The sequence below is a fragment of the Galeopterus variegatus genome, unplaced genomic scaffold, assembly GCF_000696425.1.
Source record: "Galeopterus variegatus unplaced genomic scaffold, G_variegatus-3.0.2 Scaffold6034, whole genome shotgun sequence".
In the NCBI taxonomy this organism is placed as follows: Eukaryota; Metazoa; Chordata; class Mammalia; order Dermoptera; family Cynocephalidae; genus Galeopterus; species Galeopterus variegatus.
This window is the reverse complement of record NW_007732145.1, coordinates 65,157-82,808: the sequence shown is the minus strand read 5'-3', so window position 1 is coordinate 82,808 and position 17,652 is coordinate 65,157. Positions and strand designations below refer to the sequence as shown.

At 38.3% G+C, this 17,652-nt stretch overlaps 1 protein-coding gene across 1 annotated transcript in view; it reads right to left on the bottom strand.

Moving 5' to 3' along the window:
- Positions 1-17,652, bottom strand: part of LOC103605734 (disintegrin and metalloproteinase domain-containing protein 32-like) — a gene marked incomplete at its 5' end in the record, with an annotated part of 103,962 nt that overhangs the window by 24,133 nt on the left and 62,177 nt on the right. The window contains 2 exons of the mRNA XM_008590356.1: positions 11,703-11,859; positions 12,837-12,936. Of these exons, the coding sequence (XP_008588578.1) occupies positions 11,703-11,859; positions 12,837-12,936 (257 nt within the window). The remainder of the gene's footprint in view (positions 1-11,702; positions 11,860-12,836; positions 12,937-17,652) is intronic.

The following is a 17,652-nucleotide window of genomic DNA, read 5'->3' as shown; positions in this document are numbered from 1 at the left end:
ATATATATATATATATATATACTCAATACCAGAGCATCGAGATATATAAAGCAAACACTATTAAACCTAAAGAAAGAGATAGACCCAAATACCATAATAGTGGGGAACCTGAATACACCTCTCTCAGAATTGGACAGATCATCATGGCAAAAAATTAACAGAGAAAAATGGGACTTAAACTATGCTTTAGACTAATTGGACTTGGTAGATATCTTGGTAATATCTTGGTAGATATTCTCCAGGATAGACAACATGTTGGGTCACAAATCAAGTCTCAACAAAATTTTAAAAATTGAAATCATTTCAAGTATCATTTCAGACCACAATGGATTAAAATGAGAAATCAATAGCAAATGAAACTTTCAAAACTATACAAACGCATGGAAATTAAACAACATGCTCCTGAATGACTCATCGGTGCAAAAAGAAATTAAACAGGAAATCAAAACATCTCTTGAGACTAACGAAAATAAAGACACATCATACCAAAACCAGTGGGATACTGCAAAAGCAGTACTAAGAGGGAAGTTTATTGCAATAAATGCTTACATCAAAAGAATAGACCATTTTCAAATAAACAACTTAATTCTACATGTGAAAGAACAAGAAAAGTAAGAACAATCCAACCCCAAAATTACTAGACAGAAAGAAAGAATTATGATCAGATAAAAACTAAATAAATAGAGACCCAAAAAACTATACAAAAGAACAATGAAATGAAAAGTTGTTTTTCCTGAGAAGATAAACAAAATAGACAAACCATTAGCTAGGCTAACTGAAAAAAGAAAAGTGAAGACCCAAATAACAAAAATCAGAAATGAAAGAGGAGACATTACAACTGACACCACAGCAATCCAAAGAATCCTTAAAGTCTACTACAAACAACTATATGCCAATAAATTTGAAAACCTGGAGGAAATGAATAAATTTACTGACACATACAAATTACCAAGTATGAACCAAGAAGACATAGAACACCTGGAAGGCTAATAATAAGCAATGAGATTGAAGCAGTGATCAGCAGTCTCTAAACAAAGAAAAGCCTAGGACTGAATGGATTTACTGCTGAATTCTACAAAACATTTAAAGAGGAATTAATACCAATTCTCTTCAAACTATTCCAAAAAATTGAAAGAGGCTATTCACCCAAACTCATTCTATGAGGTCAGCACCACCCTGATACCAAAACCAGAAAAAGATACAACAACAGCAAAAAAAGAAAATTTCAGGCCAATATCTTTGATGAACATAAATGCAACAATCCTTAACAAAATATTACCAATGAGATAACAGCAAACATCAAAAAAGTTATACACCAGGCCGGCCCGGTGGCGCACTGGATAGTGCGCCGCTTGGGAAGCGCGGCGGCGCTCCCGCCCGAGGGTTCGGATCCCACATACAGACCGGTTCCCGCTCACTGGCTGAGCGAGGCGCGGGAGCGACACCGAGGGTTGCGATCCCGTTGCCAGTCCCAGTCCGGTACGGGTGCAACACTGAGGGTTGCGATCCGTTGCCGGACATGGAAAAAGACGAAAAAAAAAAAAAAAAGTTATACACCAGGCCGGCCCGGTGGCGCACTGGATAGTGCGCCGCTTGGGAAGCGCGGCGGCGCTCCCGCCCGAGGGTTCGGATCCCACATACAGACCGGTTCCCGCTCACTGGCTGAGCGAGGCGCGGGAGCGACACCGAGGGTTGCGATCCCGTTGCCAGTCCCAGTCCGGTACGGGTGCAACACTGAGGGTTGCGATCCGTTGCCGGACATGGAAAAAGACGAAAAAAAAAAAAAAAAGTTATACACCAGGCCGGCCCGGTGGCGCACTGGATAGTGCGCCGCTTGGGAAGCGCGGCGGCGCTCCCGCCCGAGGGTTCGGATCCCACATACAGACCGGTTCCCGCTCACTGGCTGAGCGAGGCGCGGGAGCGACACCGAGGGTTGCGATCCCGTTGCCAGTCCCAGTCCGGTACGGGTGCAACACTGAGGGTTGCGATCCGTTGCCGGACATGGAAAAAGACAAAAAAAAAAAAAAAAAGTTATACACCATAATCAAGTGGGATTCATCCCAGAGTAAAAAACATAAAGCCAGAAGCATAACACTACCTGACTTCAAATTGTATTACAAAGCAATAGTAACTAAAACAGCATGATACTGGCATAAAAATAGGCACTCGGGCAAGTGGAGCAGAATAGGGAACCTAGAAATCATCACTCAGGCTTACAGCCATCTGATATTTGACAAAGGGAACAAAAACATACATTGGGGAAAAGACTGCCTCTTCAGTAAATGGTGCTGGGAAACTTGGATATCCATATATAGAATAAAACTAGACATGCACCTCTCACCATATACTAAAATCAACTCAAAAGTGGATTAATGACTTATGTATAAGACCTGAAGCTGTAAAATTACTAAGGGAAAATATAGGTAAAACATTTCAGGAACTTGGTCTGGGCAAAGAATTTATGAACATGAGCCTGAAAGCACAAGCAACAAAAGAAAAAAATAAATAAATGAGAATGACTATATCAAACTAAAAAGCTTCTGCACAGCAAAGGAAACAATCAAGAGAGTGAAATGACAACCTACAGAGTGGGAGAAAATTTTCACTAACTATGAACCCAACAAGGGATTAATATCCATAATATACATGGAACTCAAGCAATTATACAGTAAATAAATAAATAACCGAGGTAAAAAATGGACAAAGGAACCGAATAGACATTTTTCAAAGGAAGACATACAAATGACCAATAGGTACATGAAAAAATGCTCAACATCATTAGTCAGGGAAATGCAAATTAAAACCACACCAAGATATCACCTCACCCCAGTTAGACTGGCTATAATCAAAAAGACAGTGAATAACAAATGCTGGGTGAGAGTAAAAAATGCTGGGGAGGATATAGAGAAAAGAAAACTCTTCTACCTGTTGTTGGGACTCTAAATTGGTAAAACAACTATGGAAAACTGTATGGAAGTTTCTCAAATAACTACAGATAGATCTTCCATATGATCCAGCAATCTCATTTCTCAGTATATACGCACAGAAATGGAAATCATCATGTCGAAGGGATACCTGCACTCCATGTTCATCGCAGCTCTGTTCACAAACACATAGATATTTCAAAAAGAAAGAGAGAATGGATCTGTGGTTATTAGAGGTGGGAGGGGCTGGGAAAGATAGGTTGGTGAGAGGCTGGTTGAGGGTCAAGAGGATTGATTACATTTTGTAAACATGAGTATACTGATTATCATATTTTGATCACCACAGATTGTACACATGTACTGATACTTTATTTTGTACACCACAAATATATATATAATCAATTATCATTCAGTTAAAAAACTGTCAAAAAAAGTATAAAGATAAAAATTATTTAATTAGACTGACAGCAGACATCCCATTAACAACAGTAAATGCCAGATTCAAGAGCATATTAAAGGAATGACAGAAAAGACTGTCCACCTAAAATCCTATTCCCATACAAACTATCATTCAAGAGTGAATATGAAATAAAGGCAATTTTAAGAATATAAATCAAACAGATTATTACACATAAATGATCACCATAATATCTCCTAAAACATGTATTTTTCCCAAGAAGATTGAACCTAAAACAATCACATGCAGATAAATTGAATAAGTAGAAGTAATGAATTCCTAGAAAGATACAACCTATCAAGACTAAATCATGAAAAAATAGAAAATATGAACAAAATAATAACAAGTGAGAAGACTAAATCATAGGGGGAGACAGATGAAAGCTGACTAGAGGCACCCAGCTCTCACCTCTGCCACAAAGAAAGCCCAAAACAACAAATAACTCCACACCTAATAGAGAGTCTAGGAGAGAACACCAGAATTCAGAAAAGAAATGAAGACCCTCTGAGACTCAGTGACTCATCACGATAGCATAAAAAGGGAAGTGAAGCACCCCAACTGGGATCATCTTGAAACCAGGAGGTAATATTTATTGGGGAGAAAATGTAAGTGGGAAATCCCCAACAGTCTACACTCCCACCACAGATACTTGCAATCCTAGCTACAAGAGAGATGCACAGCCCTTATGGGGCATGTACCCAATATAGGGAGCTGCCTGGAGCCAACCTGACAGCATTATTCTAGAGAATAAATTCATGCTGACTCCCCCATCACTTGGGACCCAGGCTACCACAGCATGGTGCCTATTTTAGGATCAGAGCCAACACCAAGAGTTCAAGATGCTGTGGAGACCAATAGTTCCAGCTTCTCCACATTTCTAAGGCCCTGTAGAAATCCCACCGCAACCACGCAGAGGGCTGCAGTGGCACAACACCAGCTGGACCCAGTAATGTAGCCATGATCTCAGCACTCAAACCCACTCCAGGAAACAGGCATTATATAACAGTAGGGAGGCCACCCCCAAGACAAAAACAGAATGTGTATGCACTCCAGAGCCCAAAAGCCAAGACTGAGGGACTTCTGCCAAACGAGTGGCTCCATCCACTCCAATTGAGTGCCCAACAGTCTACCCTGGAAACCTAAGTTCCCACCTGCAGCCCTGGCCACCTGGTTCATGGTCATTCACTCCAAATTAGGAGACACAGAGTGCCCAGCAGCTCTCCTGGAGGTCTGAGCTCCCGTCCATGGCCTCAGTGGCCTCCAGTGTCACTCACTTCAGCAAGGGGGAGATGAGAACTTCAGCACTTCTCCCAGGGGCCCAAGGTTCTACTAGGCTCCTCAGTGACTCAGCTCAATCCAGTGGAATAGCATCCAGTTTCCCAACATTTCTTCCAAGGACCTGATGTTTACCTGTAACTCTGGAAACCACACCCAGGAATGCCCATTTCAGCTGAAAAGCTAATGAATGCTCCAGTTCCTCCCCCAGGGGCCTGAGGTTTCCTGATCCCTACCTATGACCCTAAAATTCCAGCAAAGGAGTAGCTGAGTGCCCCAGTGCCTCTTCTGGGGACTCAAGGTCCACCAGCCACCCAAGCAACCCTGCCAACTCCAGGAGACTATCAGCTGAGTGTCTAAGTTCCTTACCTGGAGGGCTGAGGTCTGGCATGCGGTCATAAAAACCCCAGCCATGGTTGCCCACTCCAGTAAAGGAGATGCTGAGTGTCACAACACCACTCAAAGAAGCTCTAGTACCCTCTTGTCATCCCAAAGATCACATCCATTATAGAAAGGGAGACCCTAAATGCCTGAATGCCCCTCTCACAGGTTTGAAATCCAACCTATCAAGACCTATGTGACAAAGTGGCCCTATCTCCACAAGAGAGACAAGATGCTGCATGCCTTCATGAACTTCCCACCCCATCCCACCCCCCATGACCCAAGAACAGGACTATTTGGTAACCCCACCCACAGCACAGCTGCATCACAGCCTCCAATAAAAAAACAGCATAGGATATTGAGGCACTTGCAGACATTTCTGTTGAACAGCAAAAAAATTAAGTAATGATTTCACTACTGTACTACTGTACTTACTGTACTTGCCAAGAACCAAAACAAAAACACCCTATCTGACTGACATTATAGGCCCATCTACAGGAAAAAGCCTTTCCCTACAAAAGGTACTTCATAAAATTAGAAATGACCGTTCCACCTGATGTGCAAACATCAACTTAGGGATATAAAAAAGACCCCAAAAAGCAAGAAAATATGACACCACTTAAAGAACACAATAATTCTCCAGTAACAGATCCCAAAGGACAAAATTCATAAAATGCCTGAAAAGGAATTCAAAATAATAATCTTAAGAAAATTCAGCAAGATTCAAGAGAATACAGATAGACAACAGAACAAAAAGGAAAACAATTAAGGACCTGAAGGAAAATTTTATCAAAGATATAGATATCATAAAAAAGAACCAGGCAGAAATCTTGGAAACGAAGAATTCATGAAATGAAATAAAAAAATACATCCAAGAGCTTACAGAAGAGGCTAGATAAAGCAGAATTTCTGAACTTGAACACAGGTTTTTTGAAACAACCCAGTAAGACAAAAAGTAAAAATAAAAAACATGAAAAAAACTATGAGATCTATGGGACAACTTTAAGCATACAAACACCCATATTATGAGTGTTGTATAAGGGGAAGAGAAGAAAAACGGCATCCAAAACCTATTCAATAAAATAACATCTGAAAACTTCCCAAATATTAGGAGAGATGTGGACTTCCAGATCCAAGAGACTCAAAGATCCCCAAACAGATTCACCCCAAGAAGGTCTTCACTGAGACACAATGAGAGAATTCTAAAATCAGTAAAAGTGTCAAGTCACCTAAAAGGGAATCCCCATCAAACTAACAGCAGATTTTTTAGCAAAAACCTTATAGGTCAGGAGAGAGTGGGATGATATATTCAAAGTAATGAGAGATAAAAACTGCAAGCAAAGAATACTATACCCGGTATAGCTATCCTTCGGAAACAGAGAAGAAATAGTGTCTTTCCAAGATGAACAAAAACTGTGGGAATTCAAGACCAAATATTGGCCCTCTAGGGCTGGCCAGTTAGTTCAGTTGGTTAGAATGTGGTGTTATAACACCAACTTCAAGGATTTAACATACCATTCAGTGGCCAAAAAAAAAAAAAAGTAAAAACAATATTGGCCCTCTGAAAGCAAAAGAATGATAACTGCAATCAAGATAAAATGTCAAAGAATAAGACTCACTAGTAGAGCAGATATGCAAGTGAGAAAGAGAAAGAAATTATATCTTATTACTGTAGAAACCATCAAGCAACAAAGACAAATTATAAAATGAAAAAAAAGGAACAAAAGACATATAAAACAACCATTAAAAAAATTAATAAAATGTCAGGAGTAAGGTGATACCTTTCAGTAACAACCTTGAATGTAAATGGGTTTACATCCCCATACAGGTGTTATATGTGGTATATAAGTCTATATGGTTATAAGTCTATAAGATATAGACTGGGTGAATGGATTAAAAAACAAGACCCAACTATATGTTGCCTGCAAGAGACTCACATCACCTGTAAAGACACACATATACTAATAGTGAAGAAATGGAAGGAGATATTCCAAACAAATGGAATCCAAAAATAGCTATAAATATATATACACTCAACATCAGAGCACCCAGATATATGAGCAGAAATAGCTATAAATATATATACACTCAACATCAGAGCACCCAGATATATGAGCAGAAATAGCTATAAATATATATACACTCAACATCAGAGCACCCAGATATATAAAAAATAATTATTGGATCTAAAGGGAGAGATAGACCCCAATGCAATAATACTTGGGAACTTCAACACCCCTCTTTTAGCACTGAACACACAATCTACACAAAAAGTCAGCAAAGAAACATTGGATTTAAACTGCACCATAGGAACTCTGGTTAAGATGACAGACTTGAAGTGCCCAGTGTGCTATCCTCTTACAAAGGGGAACCAGAGCAGGGACTGTATAGCTGGGATTAGTGTAAGAGAGATTCTTCTTTGCAACAAGAGGCATCTACTCAGCCATCAGCACAACCCACACGACCTGCACCCATGGCCCTAGCCTCTAGAACTGCATTCTGGGTGGACCCAGCCCCAGCCACTACATTGCACCTGACCCCAAACACCAGAGCACTGTGCCACACCCTGCAGCCTCCAGAGACCCACCCCATGTGGCTTCCATCCTGGGAGACCTAAGCCACCTGGCTGCAGCCTCCAGAGACCCACCTGGTGCAGCTTCTGTCACAGGAGGCTTGAGATGCAGGGCAGCAGCCCTGGAGTCTCCGCTTCCCCATTGGAGGCTTGAAAAACCCAACAACAGCACTGGGAGCCCTGCCCCTTGTAGCTTCCGCCACAATGCCTAGCAACAGCTCCAGGAGACCCACCCTTTGGAGCTTCTGCTGCAGGGGGCTTGAGCTGCCTGGCAACAGCCATGGGAGCCCCACATTGTCAGGCTTCCACTAGGGGAAGCTTAAGCCACATGGCAAGAGCCCAGGGAACCCTGCCCCTGGTGGCTTCTGAACCAGAGAATTGAGCTACCAGGAAACAGCCTTGGGAACCCTTCCCCTTGTGGTTCCCACTGCAGGAAACTTGAGCCACTGGGCAGCAGCCCCTAGAACCACACCCAATGTGTCTTCCACCATATGACTCCCAATCTGCCTGGCAGCAGCCCCCAAAGCACTTCCCCATCTTCTACCATGATAGCATTGGTTCTACTGGCAGCAGCCTCTGGAGCCCTGCTTGCATGTCTTCCCCCATGGGGGCTATGATCCATGTGACAGCAACCTTCAGAGACATGCCCCTTGCAGCTTCCTCCCTGGCAGGCTTGAGCCACGTGGCACCAGCCTCCAAAGTCCTACCTTGTGTGTTCTCCATTGCAGGAAACATGAGCTGCCAGGCATCAGCCTCCCAAGCTCTGCCCCATGTGGTCTCTACCCAACTGTACCCTCTGTAGTCCTATCCAGCATAGTTATGTGACAGGAAACCTGCAGCAGCAGGCCACAGCCTCTGGAATCCTGCCCTTCACAGCTTCCACTATTGGAGCCTGGTGCTGCTATGCCACAGCACCAGGAGCCCCACTCCATGTGGCCCCAGTTGCCCTCAGCCACAGTGGTAGACCTGTCTGCACTCCCTGATCTTCTGAGTCTACCCAGAAAATTCTGGGGCTATAGAGTCCACACAGTACCAAAACTAAAGCTTCCCACCCAATAGGCAACATAAAATAAATCTGCAGGAAGGATTCTCTGTCCTCAAAACCTACTGAAGTAACTTAAGTAACCGCTCCACCAAATGATCAGACATCAATGTAGGGATACTAGAAATCTGAAAAAAAAAAAAAAAGAAAATGTGACACCTCCAAAGGAATATAACTCTCAAATACCAGATCCCAATCTGCAAGAAACCCTTGAAATAGCTGAAAAAGAATCCTGAGCAACAATCTTAAAGAAACTCAGTAAAATATAAGAGTCACAAAACACAATGAAATGAGAAAAACAATCCATGAAAGAGGAAATCTACAGAGAGATTAATGCCATAGAAAAGGATGTGGCAGAACTCATGGAACTGAAGGACTCATTCGATGAAATAAAAACTACATTTGAGAGCTTAAGCAGCAGGCTAGAGCAAGCAGAAGAAAGAATTTCAGATCTCAAAGACACTGTTTTCAGAATAAACCAAGCAGGAAAAAGAAAAGAACAAAGAATTTTTTTTTAATGAAGAAAATCTTAAAGAGCTATTAGCCTCAACCACAAAACATCCAATACATGGGTGAAGGGGAGGAAAAAGAAAAAGGTATTGAAAACCTAATCAACAAAAGAATAGCAGAACACTTTCCAGGTTAGGTAGAGAAATGGATTTCCAAATTCAAGAGGCTCAAAGATCCCCAAACAGATTCATCCCAAAAAGGTCCTCTCCGAGAAACACTGTAGTCAAACTGGCAAAAGACAAAGACAGAGAATCCAAAAAACAGTGAGAGAAAAGTGTTAAGTCACCAATAATAGAATCCCCATCAAACTAACAGCACACTTCTCAGCAGAAACCCTACAGGCCACAAAGGATGCAAAGACAGTTCAATATACACAAATCAATAAGTGTGATATACCACATCAACAAAATCAAGAATGAAACCATATGATCATCTCAATACATGTGGAAAATGCACTTGACAAAATTCAACATCCCTTCATGATAAAGACTCTCAGCAAATTGGGTATAGAAGGAAGGTATCTCAACACAAGAAAAGCCGTATAAAACAAACCACCACCAATATCATACTGAATGGGGAAAGCTCTCAGCTTTTTCTTGTGTTGAGAATGTGAGCAAGACAAGGATGCCTTCTCTTACCACTCCTATTTAATGTTGTATTGGAAGTACTTGCCAGAGCAATTTCTCGAGAGAAAAAAATAAAAGACATCCAAATGAAAAAAGATGAAGAAAAATTGGACCTGTTTGCAGATGAGGTGCATCACAGCATCCACAAACAATCACAGCCTAGGACAACAAGGCACTTGCAGATACCTCCGTTGAATACAGTCAAAGAAATCAAATGATTACACTACTGTCCTCCCTCAGAATCAAAGCCAAAGCACCCTACCCAATTGACCTTATAGAACCCATCCACAGGAAAAAGTCTTTCCTTAAAAGAAGTACTTCATAAAATTGGAAGAAACGACTGTTCCATCAAAAGTGCAGACATCGAGATAGGGATACAAGAAATATTTAAAAAGCAAGAAAACATGACACCTCCAAAAAACACAATAATTCTCCAGTATTGGATTCCAAACAAACAGAAAAATCATGTATTACCTGCAAAGGAATTTAAAATAATAATCTTAAGAAAAACTCAGCAAGGTGCAAGAGGATACAGATGGACAATTCCACAAAATCAGAAAAACAATTCATGATCTGAATGACAAATTGAACAAAGGGATAATTACCATAAAAAGGAATCAAATATAAATCTTGGAAATGAAGAATGTATTGAATGAAATAAAAATACAACAGAGTGCTTTAACAACAGACCAGATTAAGAAGACAGGTCTTTTGATATAACCCAGTTAGAAAAAGAAAAAGAATTAAAAAAGAATGAAGAAAGTCCACAAGATTTAGAAAACAAAAAAGATTGGAAATTAATGAACAAAGCATTAGATTCAAGGAAGCTTGAATTAAAACAGAGCAAAAGTAAAGAGAGCAGAAAGAAAATGCAAAACTTGATGTTAAAAAAAAGAAATATAGCAGTCTTAACAAAAACGAAACCTAGGTTTTTCAAATTATGTAGAAAATAGAAGCTCCTGTGAAAAGAATGCTCATGAAAAAGAAAAACAGGAAAAAAAAAAAAAGAACCCCATGTAACAAACTGAAATTACAAAGGGAAATGTGTCTACAGAGAAGGCATAAATATTTACATTTATATATAAAACAATACTAGATATGGCAAATGAATGCAGTCACATGTAGTAAAAACATCTAATATACACCAGCTTTCAACGTGGATGTTGTTCTCTGCAGGGAGGAGGGGGATCATAGTGGAAGGGAATAGTGGCTATACATGCAATGGTTTATTTCATAAGAGAAACAAGAAAAATATTAACATTTGTTTATTTGCAGTGGTGGGCAAGTGGATGTTTGTTACTGTGTTCTCTGTGTTTGAATTATTTCTTTAATAACAAGAATATGTCATAGGCTAAATTATAAATTTGCTTTCTGTAAACTTTACCCATAGAATATTTTTTGAATTATTTATTAAATGAAACAGCAATGTAAATTGAAATATTCATCTGTGATTGGGCCCAGAAATCTGCAATTTTTTTTTAAAGATGACTAGTAAGGGGATCTTAACCCTTGACTTGATGTTGTCAGCACCACGCTCACCCAGTGAGCTAACCGGCCATCCCTATATAGGGATCCAAACCCGTGGCCTTGGTATTATCAGCACCACACTCTCCCAAGTGAGCCACGGTCTGGCCCTAGAAATCTGCATTTTTAATAAATCCTCTGGTTCTTGGATACATTTGAGTTCTTCTCTCGATGAGCAATGCAATGATTTTGACAGGTTATCTAAAGTACACTACCAAATCTTTGCATCTTTAAAATGAGGATATTCACAATACTCACATAATTAAATGATACAGTGATGTAGTACTCAAAATCCCCGTAAGATGTAATGTGTCTGTTCATGATATTGCCTTACATGTGACTAGATTCAAATGGTACATAAGTTTAACTTCAGAACACAAACTCAATTTACTCGCTACTTAGGGATTCCTCTTCCTTGGTGAACCACTTTTTCAAGCTAGTCCATGCCACAACTATTATGGTTGCTGTGATGAGAATAGGAACAGCAATGTAGAAACCTAGAAGCCAGTTCTTGCCAGCATCCCTAGAAGCTCTTTCCGTAGTTGAACCTAAAAATAAAAATACATACAACAAATCCATTAAAATATTCTTAATTTTTATTGTCATTCAGGGAACATAATAGAGTCATAATACTTGGGACTATCTGTTTAACTTTTCATTCAAAACCACTTTCCAGAAAATTCAAAATTATTCTAATTTATACAGCAGCTACAGCAAAATCTCACTATAACACTGTAATTGGGGCCAAAAGCCTCAAAGACATATAATGTGGAATTGTGGAATTGCAAAGTTATCCAAATTTGCATTGCTACAGGGTGTATTATCAAAAGTATTTTACTGTATTTATGTATACCCTATTTTTCTTCAGTAGATTGCTGCCTTTTGACACTAGGGAAGGATCTACATTTACTTATGGAGCCACTGCAGTGCTACTAAAATGGCACATTATTTTGCTTACTGTATATCCCCAGTGCCTAGACCAGCACCTGACATATACTGAGTTGAACAAATGTTTGCTAACTCAATGAATGAATGAGTGACAGAAACTGAAGTCATGGTGAACAAACAGAACACTGTGCCAGCTTCCCCTCTGTCATCTATTAAGTGGAAATCTACAGGCTTTTTTCATTTAAACTATAAACCCCTTCAGAGTAAACTCTTGTGTTCTATTTCATTTTTCCTATAACAGAAACAGTAACAGAGTAAGTGTTTTTTGTTTAGAGCTGAGATCACAAGATAAATCATGAAAGCATAGGGGAAGGAGAGGTTAGGAAATATTCTAAAAGAGAAAGTCAATGATATCATTAAAATTTTTAACAGATATTCAGCTTCAATCATCATATTTTAATACTAGAAAAGAGATCAAGATTAAGAAGACATATTTGGTTTTCATTTCTGTAGAGAAGCCTGATTATCTTTTAATTACAACTATTAGTATGTTTTTAAATGGCAAAATATAACTTTGTTTTATTAAAGATAAACAACTTGAGAATTTTATTAAATGGATATCTAAATAGATACTTGCCCTTTTCCCCAAGCGATATAGAAGATCCTCTGGAACGTCTTTGGCAACTTGGAGGCTGGAAGCCCTCATTACAATGGCAGACATTGTTGGAATTGCACACCTAGGATCATTTTTTAAAATTAAATAATTATTTAAAAATATTTTTTCACAGAAAAGTGAAATTATGAGATGGCTTATCAAGGTTACTTTTGTATCCTAACCTTGTGTAATTTTGTCTATCTGATTTATGTAGAGAGTTAATTCCACAAATCAAATGCCTGCTTTTTAGACTCACACACATAAAACAGCAAAAAGGAGCTGTAGAGTGAAGCTCACAATATTTGCACCAAAAAAATGAAACAGGACCTCCAGGAAGATGGCAGACTAGAGGTTCCCAGGGCATATTCCTCCCACAGAAGAAGATCAAAACATGCCTACTGCCACTGTTGCAACCACCATGGCTGCAGTCACTGCCACCACCACTGCTACCGGCAGCCACAATTGTTGTGCAAGCAGCCTGCAACAACAAGAGCCACTGCTGCCACATGGGCGACCCATCAAAGTGACAGCCACAACCACCACCACTGCAAGGGTGGCCTGCTACCACAGTAGTACGGCCACTGTGAAGGTGGTCTGCCTACCACTTGACTGAACTGACACAAGGAGGGTCACCAGCAGAGTGCAGGGAAGGAAAGTAACAGACATCAAGTACATGAGCAGACATCAACAAACAGATACTAGAAATACAAAAAAAAAAAAAAAATAGAAAGAAAATATGAGGAGACCAAAAGATTACAATAACTCTCAAGAACCAGACACCAAAGAGGAGGAAACACCTGAAATGACTGAAAAGAAATTCTGAGTACAAATCTTAAAAGAAACTTAATGATATACAAGAAGACACAGGTAGATGACACAATGAACTAAGCAAAACTATTCAGAATATCAAGGCAGAAGTTTACAAAGACATTAAGTCTTTAAAAAAGAATGTAGCAGAACTCATGGAACTGAAGAAGTCATTCAACAATATAAAAAACACAAGTGAGCGCTTCAGCAACAGGTCAGAATAAGCAGAAGAAAGAATTTCTGTTGCAGAAAACAGTCTCTTCAAAATAACTCAGGTAGAGAAGAAGAAAAAATAAATTTTAAAAATGAAGAAAATCTAAGAGACATACCAGAATACCTTAAGCACACAAATGTCTGAAACATGGGTATTCCTGATGGGGAAGAAAAAGGAAAGACATTGAGAATATATTCAATGAAATAATAGTGGAAAACCTCCCAGATATAGAAAGACACACAGGCCTTCAGATTTAGGAGGCTCAAAGATCCCCAAACAGATTGAATCCAAAAATATCCTCTCTGAGGCACATTATAATCAGACTGGCCAAATGCAAAGACAAAGAGAGAATCCTAAAAACAGCAAGAGAAAAAGCATCAAGTCACATATAAGGGAGTTCCCATCAGACTAGCAGCAGACTTCTCAACAGAAATTCTACATGACAGAAGAGAACAGGATGATATATTCAAAATACAAAAAGAAAAAAACTCCTACCCAAGAATACAATACCCAGCAAGGCTTTTCTTCAAAAATGAAGGAGATATAGTGTATTTCCCAGATAAACAAAAACTATGAGAGTTCATCACAACATGACCATCCCTACAAGAAATCCTCAAGGGAGTCCTTCATCTGGAATCCAAAATATGATAATCACCACCATGAATATACAAGAAAGAAAAACACTCACTAGAACAAAAATGCAAATAAGAAAGAGAAAGAAACTGTATCTTACCACCTCCAAAGACCAACAGACACCAAAGACAAACAATAAAGGGAGAGAAACAGAAGATATTTAAAATATCCAAATAAAAAATCAATAAAATGCCAGAAGTAAGACTATACTTTCAGTAACAACCCAAAATATCAATGCATTGATTTTCCCACTTCAAAGACAGAGACTGGCTGATTGAATTAAAAGCTATATTCAACTATATGCTATCTACAAGAGACTTGCCTCACCTGTAAGCATAAACACAGACTAAGAATGAAGGAATGGAAAAAGATATACCACACAAACGGAAATCAAAAATAAGCAGGAGTAGCCACTTATATCAGATAATAGAGACTTTAAACCAAAAACTATAAAAGAAAACAAAGAAGGCCACTATATAATGAAAAAAAAAAGATCTATCCAGCAGGAAGACAACAATCATAAACATATTTGCACCCAACATTGGAGCACCCAGTTATATAAAGCAAACACCACTAGACCTAGACCACACTTTAGACCAATTGGATTTGACAGATATCTACAGAACATTTCATCCAACAACTGCAGAATTTACCTTCTTCTCATCAGCACATGGAACATTCTTCAGGATTGACCACATGTTAGGTCACACATGTTAGACAACATGTAGCTTTAACACATTTTTTTTAAAATTGAAATCATTTCAACTATCTTCTCTGACTGCAACAGATTAAAACTAAAAATCAATAACAAGCAAAACACTGGAAACTGTACAAATACATGGAAATTAAACAACATACTAATGAATGACTATCAGTACAAGAAGAAATTAAACAGGAAATCAAAAAATTTCTCAAAATTAATTAAAATAAAAACACATCATACCAAAACCTGTGTAATACTGGAAAAGCAGTATTAAGAGGGAAGTTTATTGCAATAAATGCTTACATCGAAAGAAGAGAAAGATTTCAAATAAACAACCTAACACTACACCTCAAAAAACTAGAAAACAAGAAAAATCCAATCCCAAAATTAGTAGATGGAAAGAAATAATTAAGATCACAGCAGAAATAAATAAAACAGGAAACCCCCCCCAAAAGACATAAAAGATCAATAAAAAAAAGTTGGTTCTTTGAGAAGATAAACAAAATATAAAAACCATTAGTAAGGCTAACTAAAAAAAGAAGAGAAGACACAAATAGCAAAAATTAGAAATGAAAAAGGAAACATTATAACAGATACCACAGAAAAACAAAGAATCATTAGAGACCATTATAAACACCTATATGCCAACAAATTTGAAAACGTGGAGGAAATGGATAAATTTCTGGGCACATACAGAAAAACAAGACTGAACCAACAAGAAATAGAAAACCTGAACAGACCAATAACAAGCAACAAGATTGAAGCAATAATCAATCAGTAGTCTCTCAACAAAGAAAAGCCCAAGACTGGATGGCTTTACTGCCAAATTCCAATGGACCATTAAAGAGGAATTAACACCAATATTCCTCAAACTACTCCAAAAAACTGAAACAAAGGCTATTCTCCCAAACTCATTCTATGAGGCCAGCATCATCCTGATACTAAAACCAGACAAATATACAACAAAAAAAAGAAAACTATAGGCCAATATCTTTGATGAACATAGACACAAAAATCCACAGCAAATATTAGCAATCAGAATAGAGCAAAACAGCAAAAAAATTATACATCATGATCAAATGGGATTCACCCCAGGGATGCAAGAATGGTTCAATATATGCAAGTTCATAAACTGATAAAACACATCAACAAAATCAAGGACAAAACCATATGATTATCTCAATACATGGTGAAAAAGCATTTGACAAATTTCAACATCCCTTCATGATAAACACTCAGCAAAATAGGAATAGAAGGAAAATATCTCAACACAATAAAAGCAATATATGACAAATCCACTGCCAATATCATCCTGAATGGGGAATGGGAACAGGACGAGGATGTCTCTCTCTCCACTCCTATTTATCATAGTATTATTGTAAGTACTAGCCAGAGCAATCAGGCATGAGAAAGAAATAAAGAGCACCCAAAATGGAAAAGTTGAAGTTAAACTGTCCCTGTTTGCAGATGACATGATTTTGTATGTAGAAAAGCTTAAGTACTCTACAAAGATACTCAAAGTTGATAAATGATTTTAGTAATGCTGCAGGATACCAAATCAACACACAAAAATCAGTCATGTTTTTATACTCCAACAATGATCTAGCAGGGAAAAAAAAATCAAGAAAGCTAGCCAAATTATAATATCACCAAAAAATAAAATAAAATAAATAAAATACTAAGTAATAAATTTAACCAAGAAGGTGAAAGATATCTACAATGAGAACTACAAATCACTGTTGAAAAAATTAAAGAGGACATAAAAAGAAAGACATTCCATGTTTTTGGGTTGGAAGAACTAACATTATGAAAATGTATAGTATCCAAATCAATCTACAGATTCAATGCAATCTCCATCAAAATACCAATGACATTCTTCACAGAAATACAAAACACAATCCAAACATTCATGTGGAATAACAGACTGTGAATAGCCAAATCAATCTTGAGTAAAAAAAAAAAAAAAAAAAAAAAAAAAAGCTGGAGGCATAACACTACCTAACTTCAAATCATACTACAAAGCCTAATAATCAAAACAGCATGTACAAAACAGCATAAAAACAGACTTGGACCAATGGAACAGAATAGAAAATCCAGCAATGAACAGACATAGCCAACTGATCTGTAACAAAGGCACCAAGAACATAGGGGAAAAGATGACACCTACAATAAATGTTGCTGGAAAACTAGATATCCATATGTAGAAGAATGAAACTAGATCCATACCTCTTGACATATACCAAAACCAACTAAAATGGATTAAAGACTTAAATGTAAGACCTCAAAACATAAAACTACTAAAACAAAACATAAGGGAAACACTTCAGTAAGTAGGACTGGGCAAATACTTTATGAACAAGACAACAAAAGCACAGGGGAAAAAAGGAAAAATAAACCAATGGGATTATATCAAACTAAAAAGCTTCTGCACAGCAAAAGAA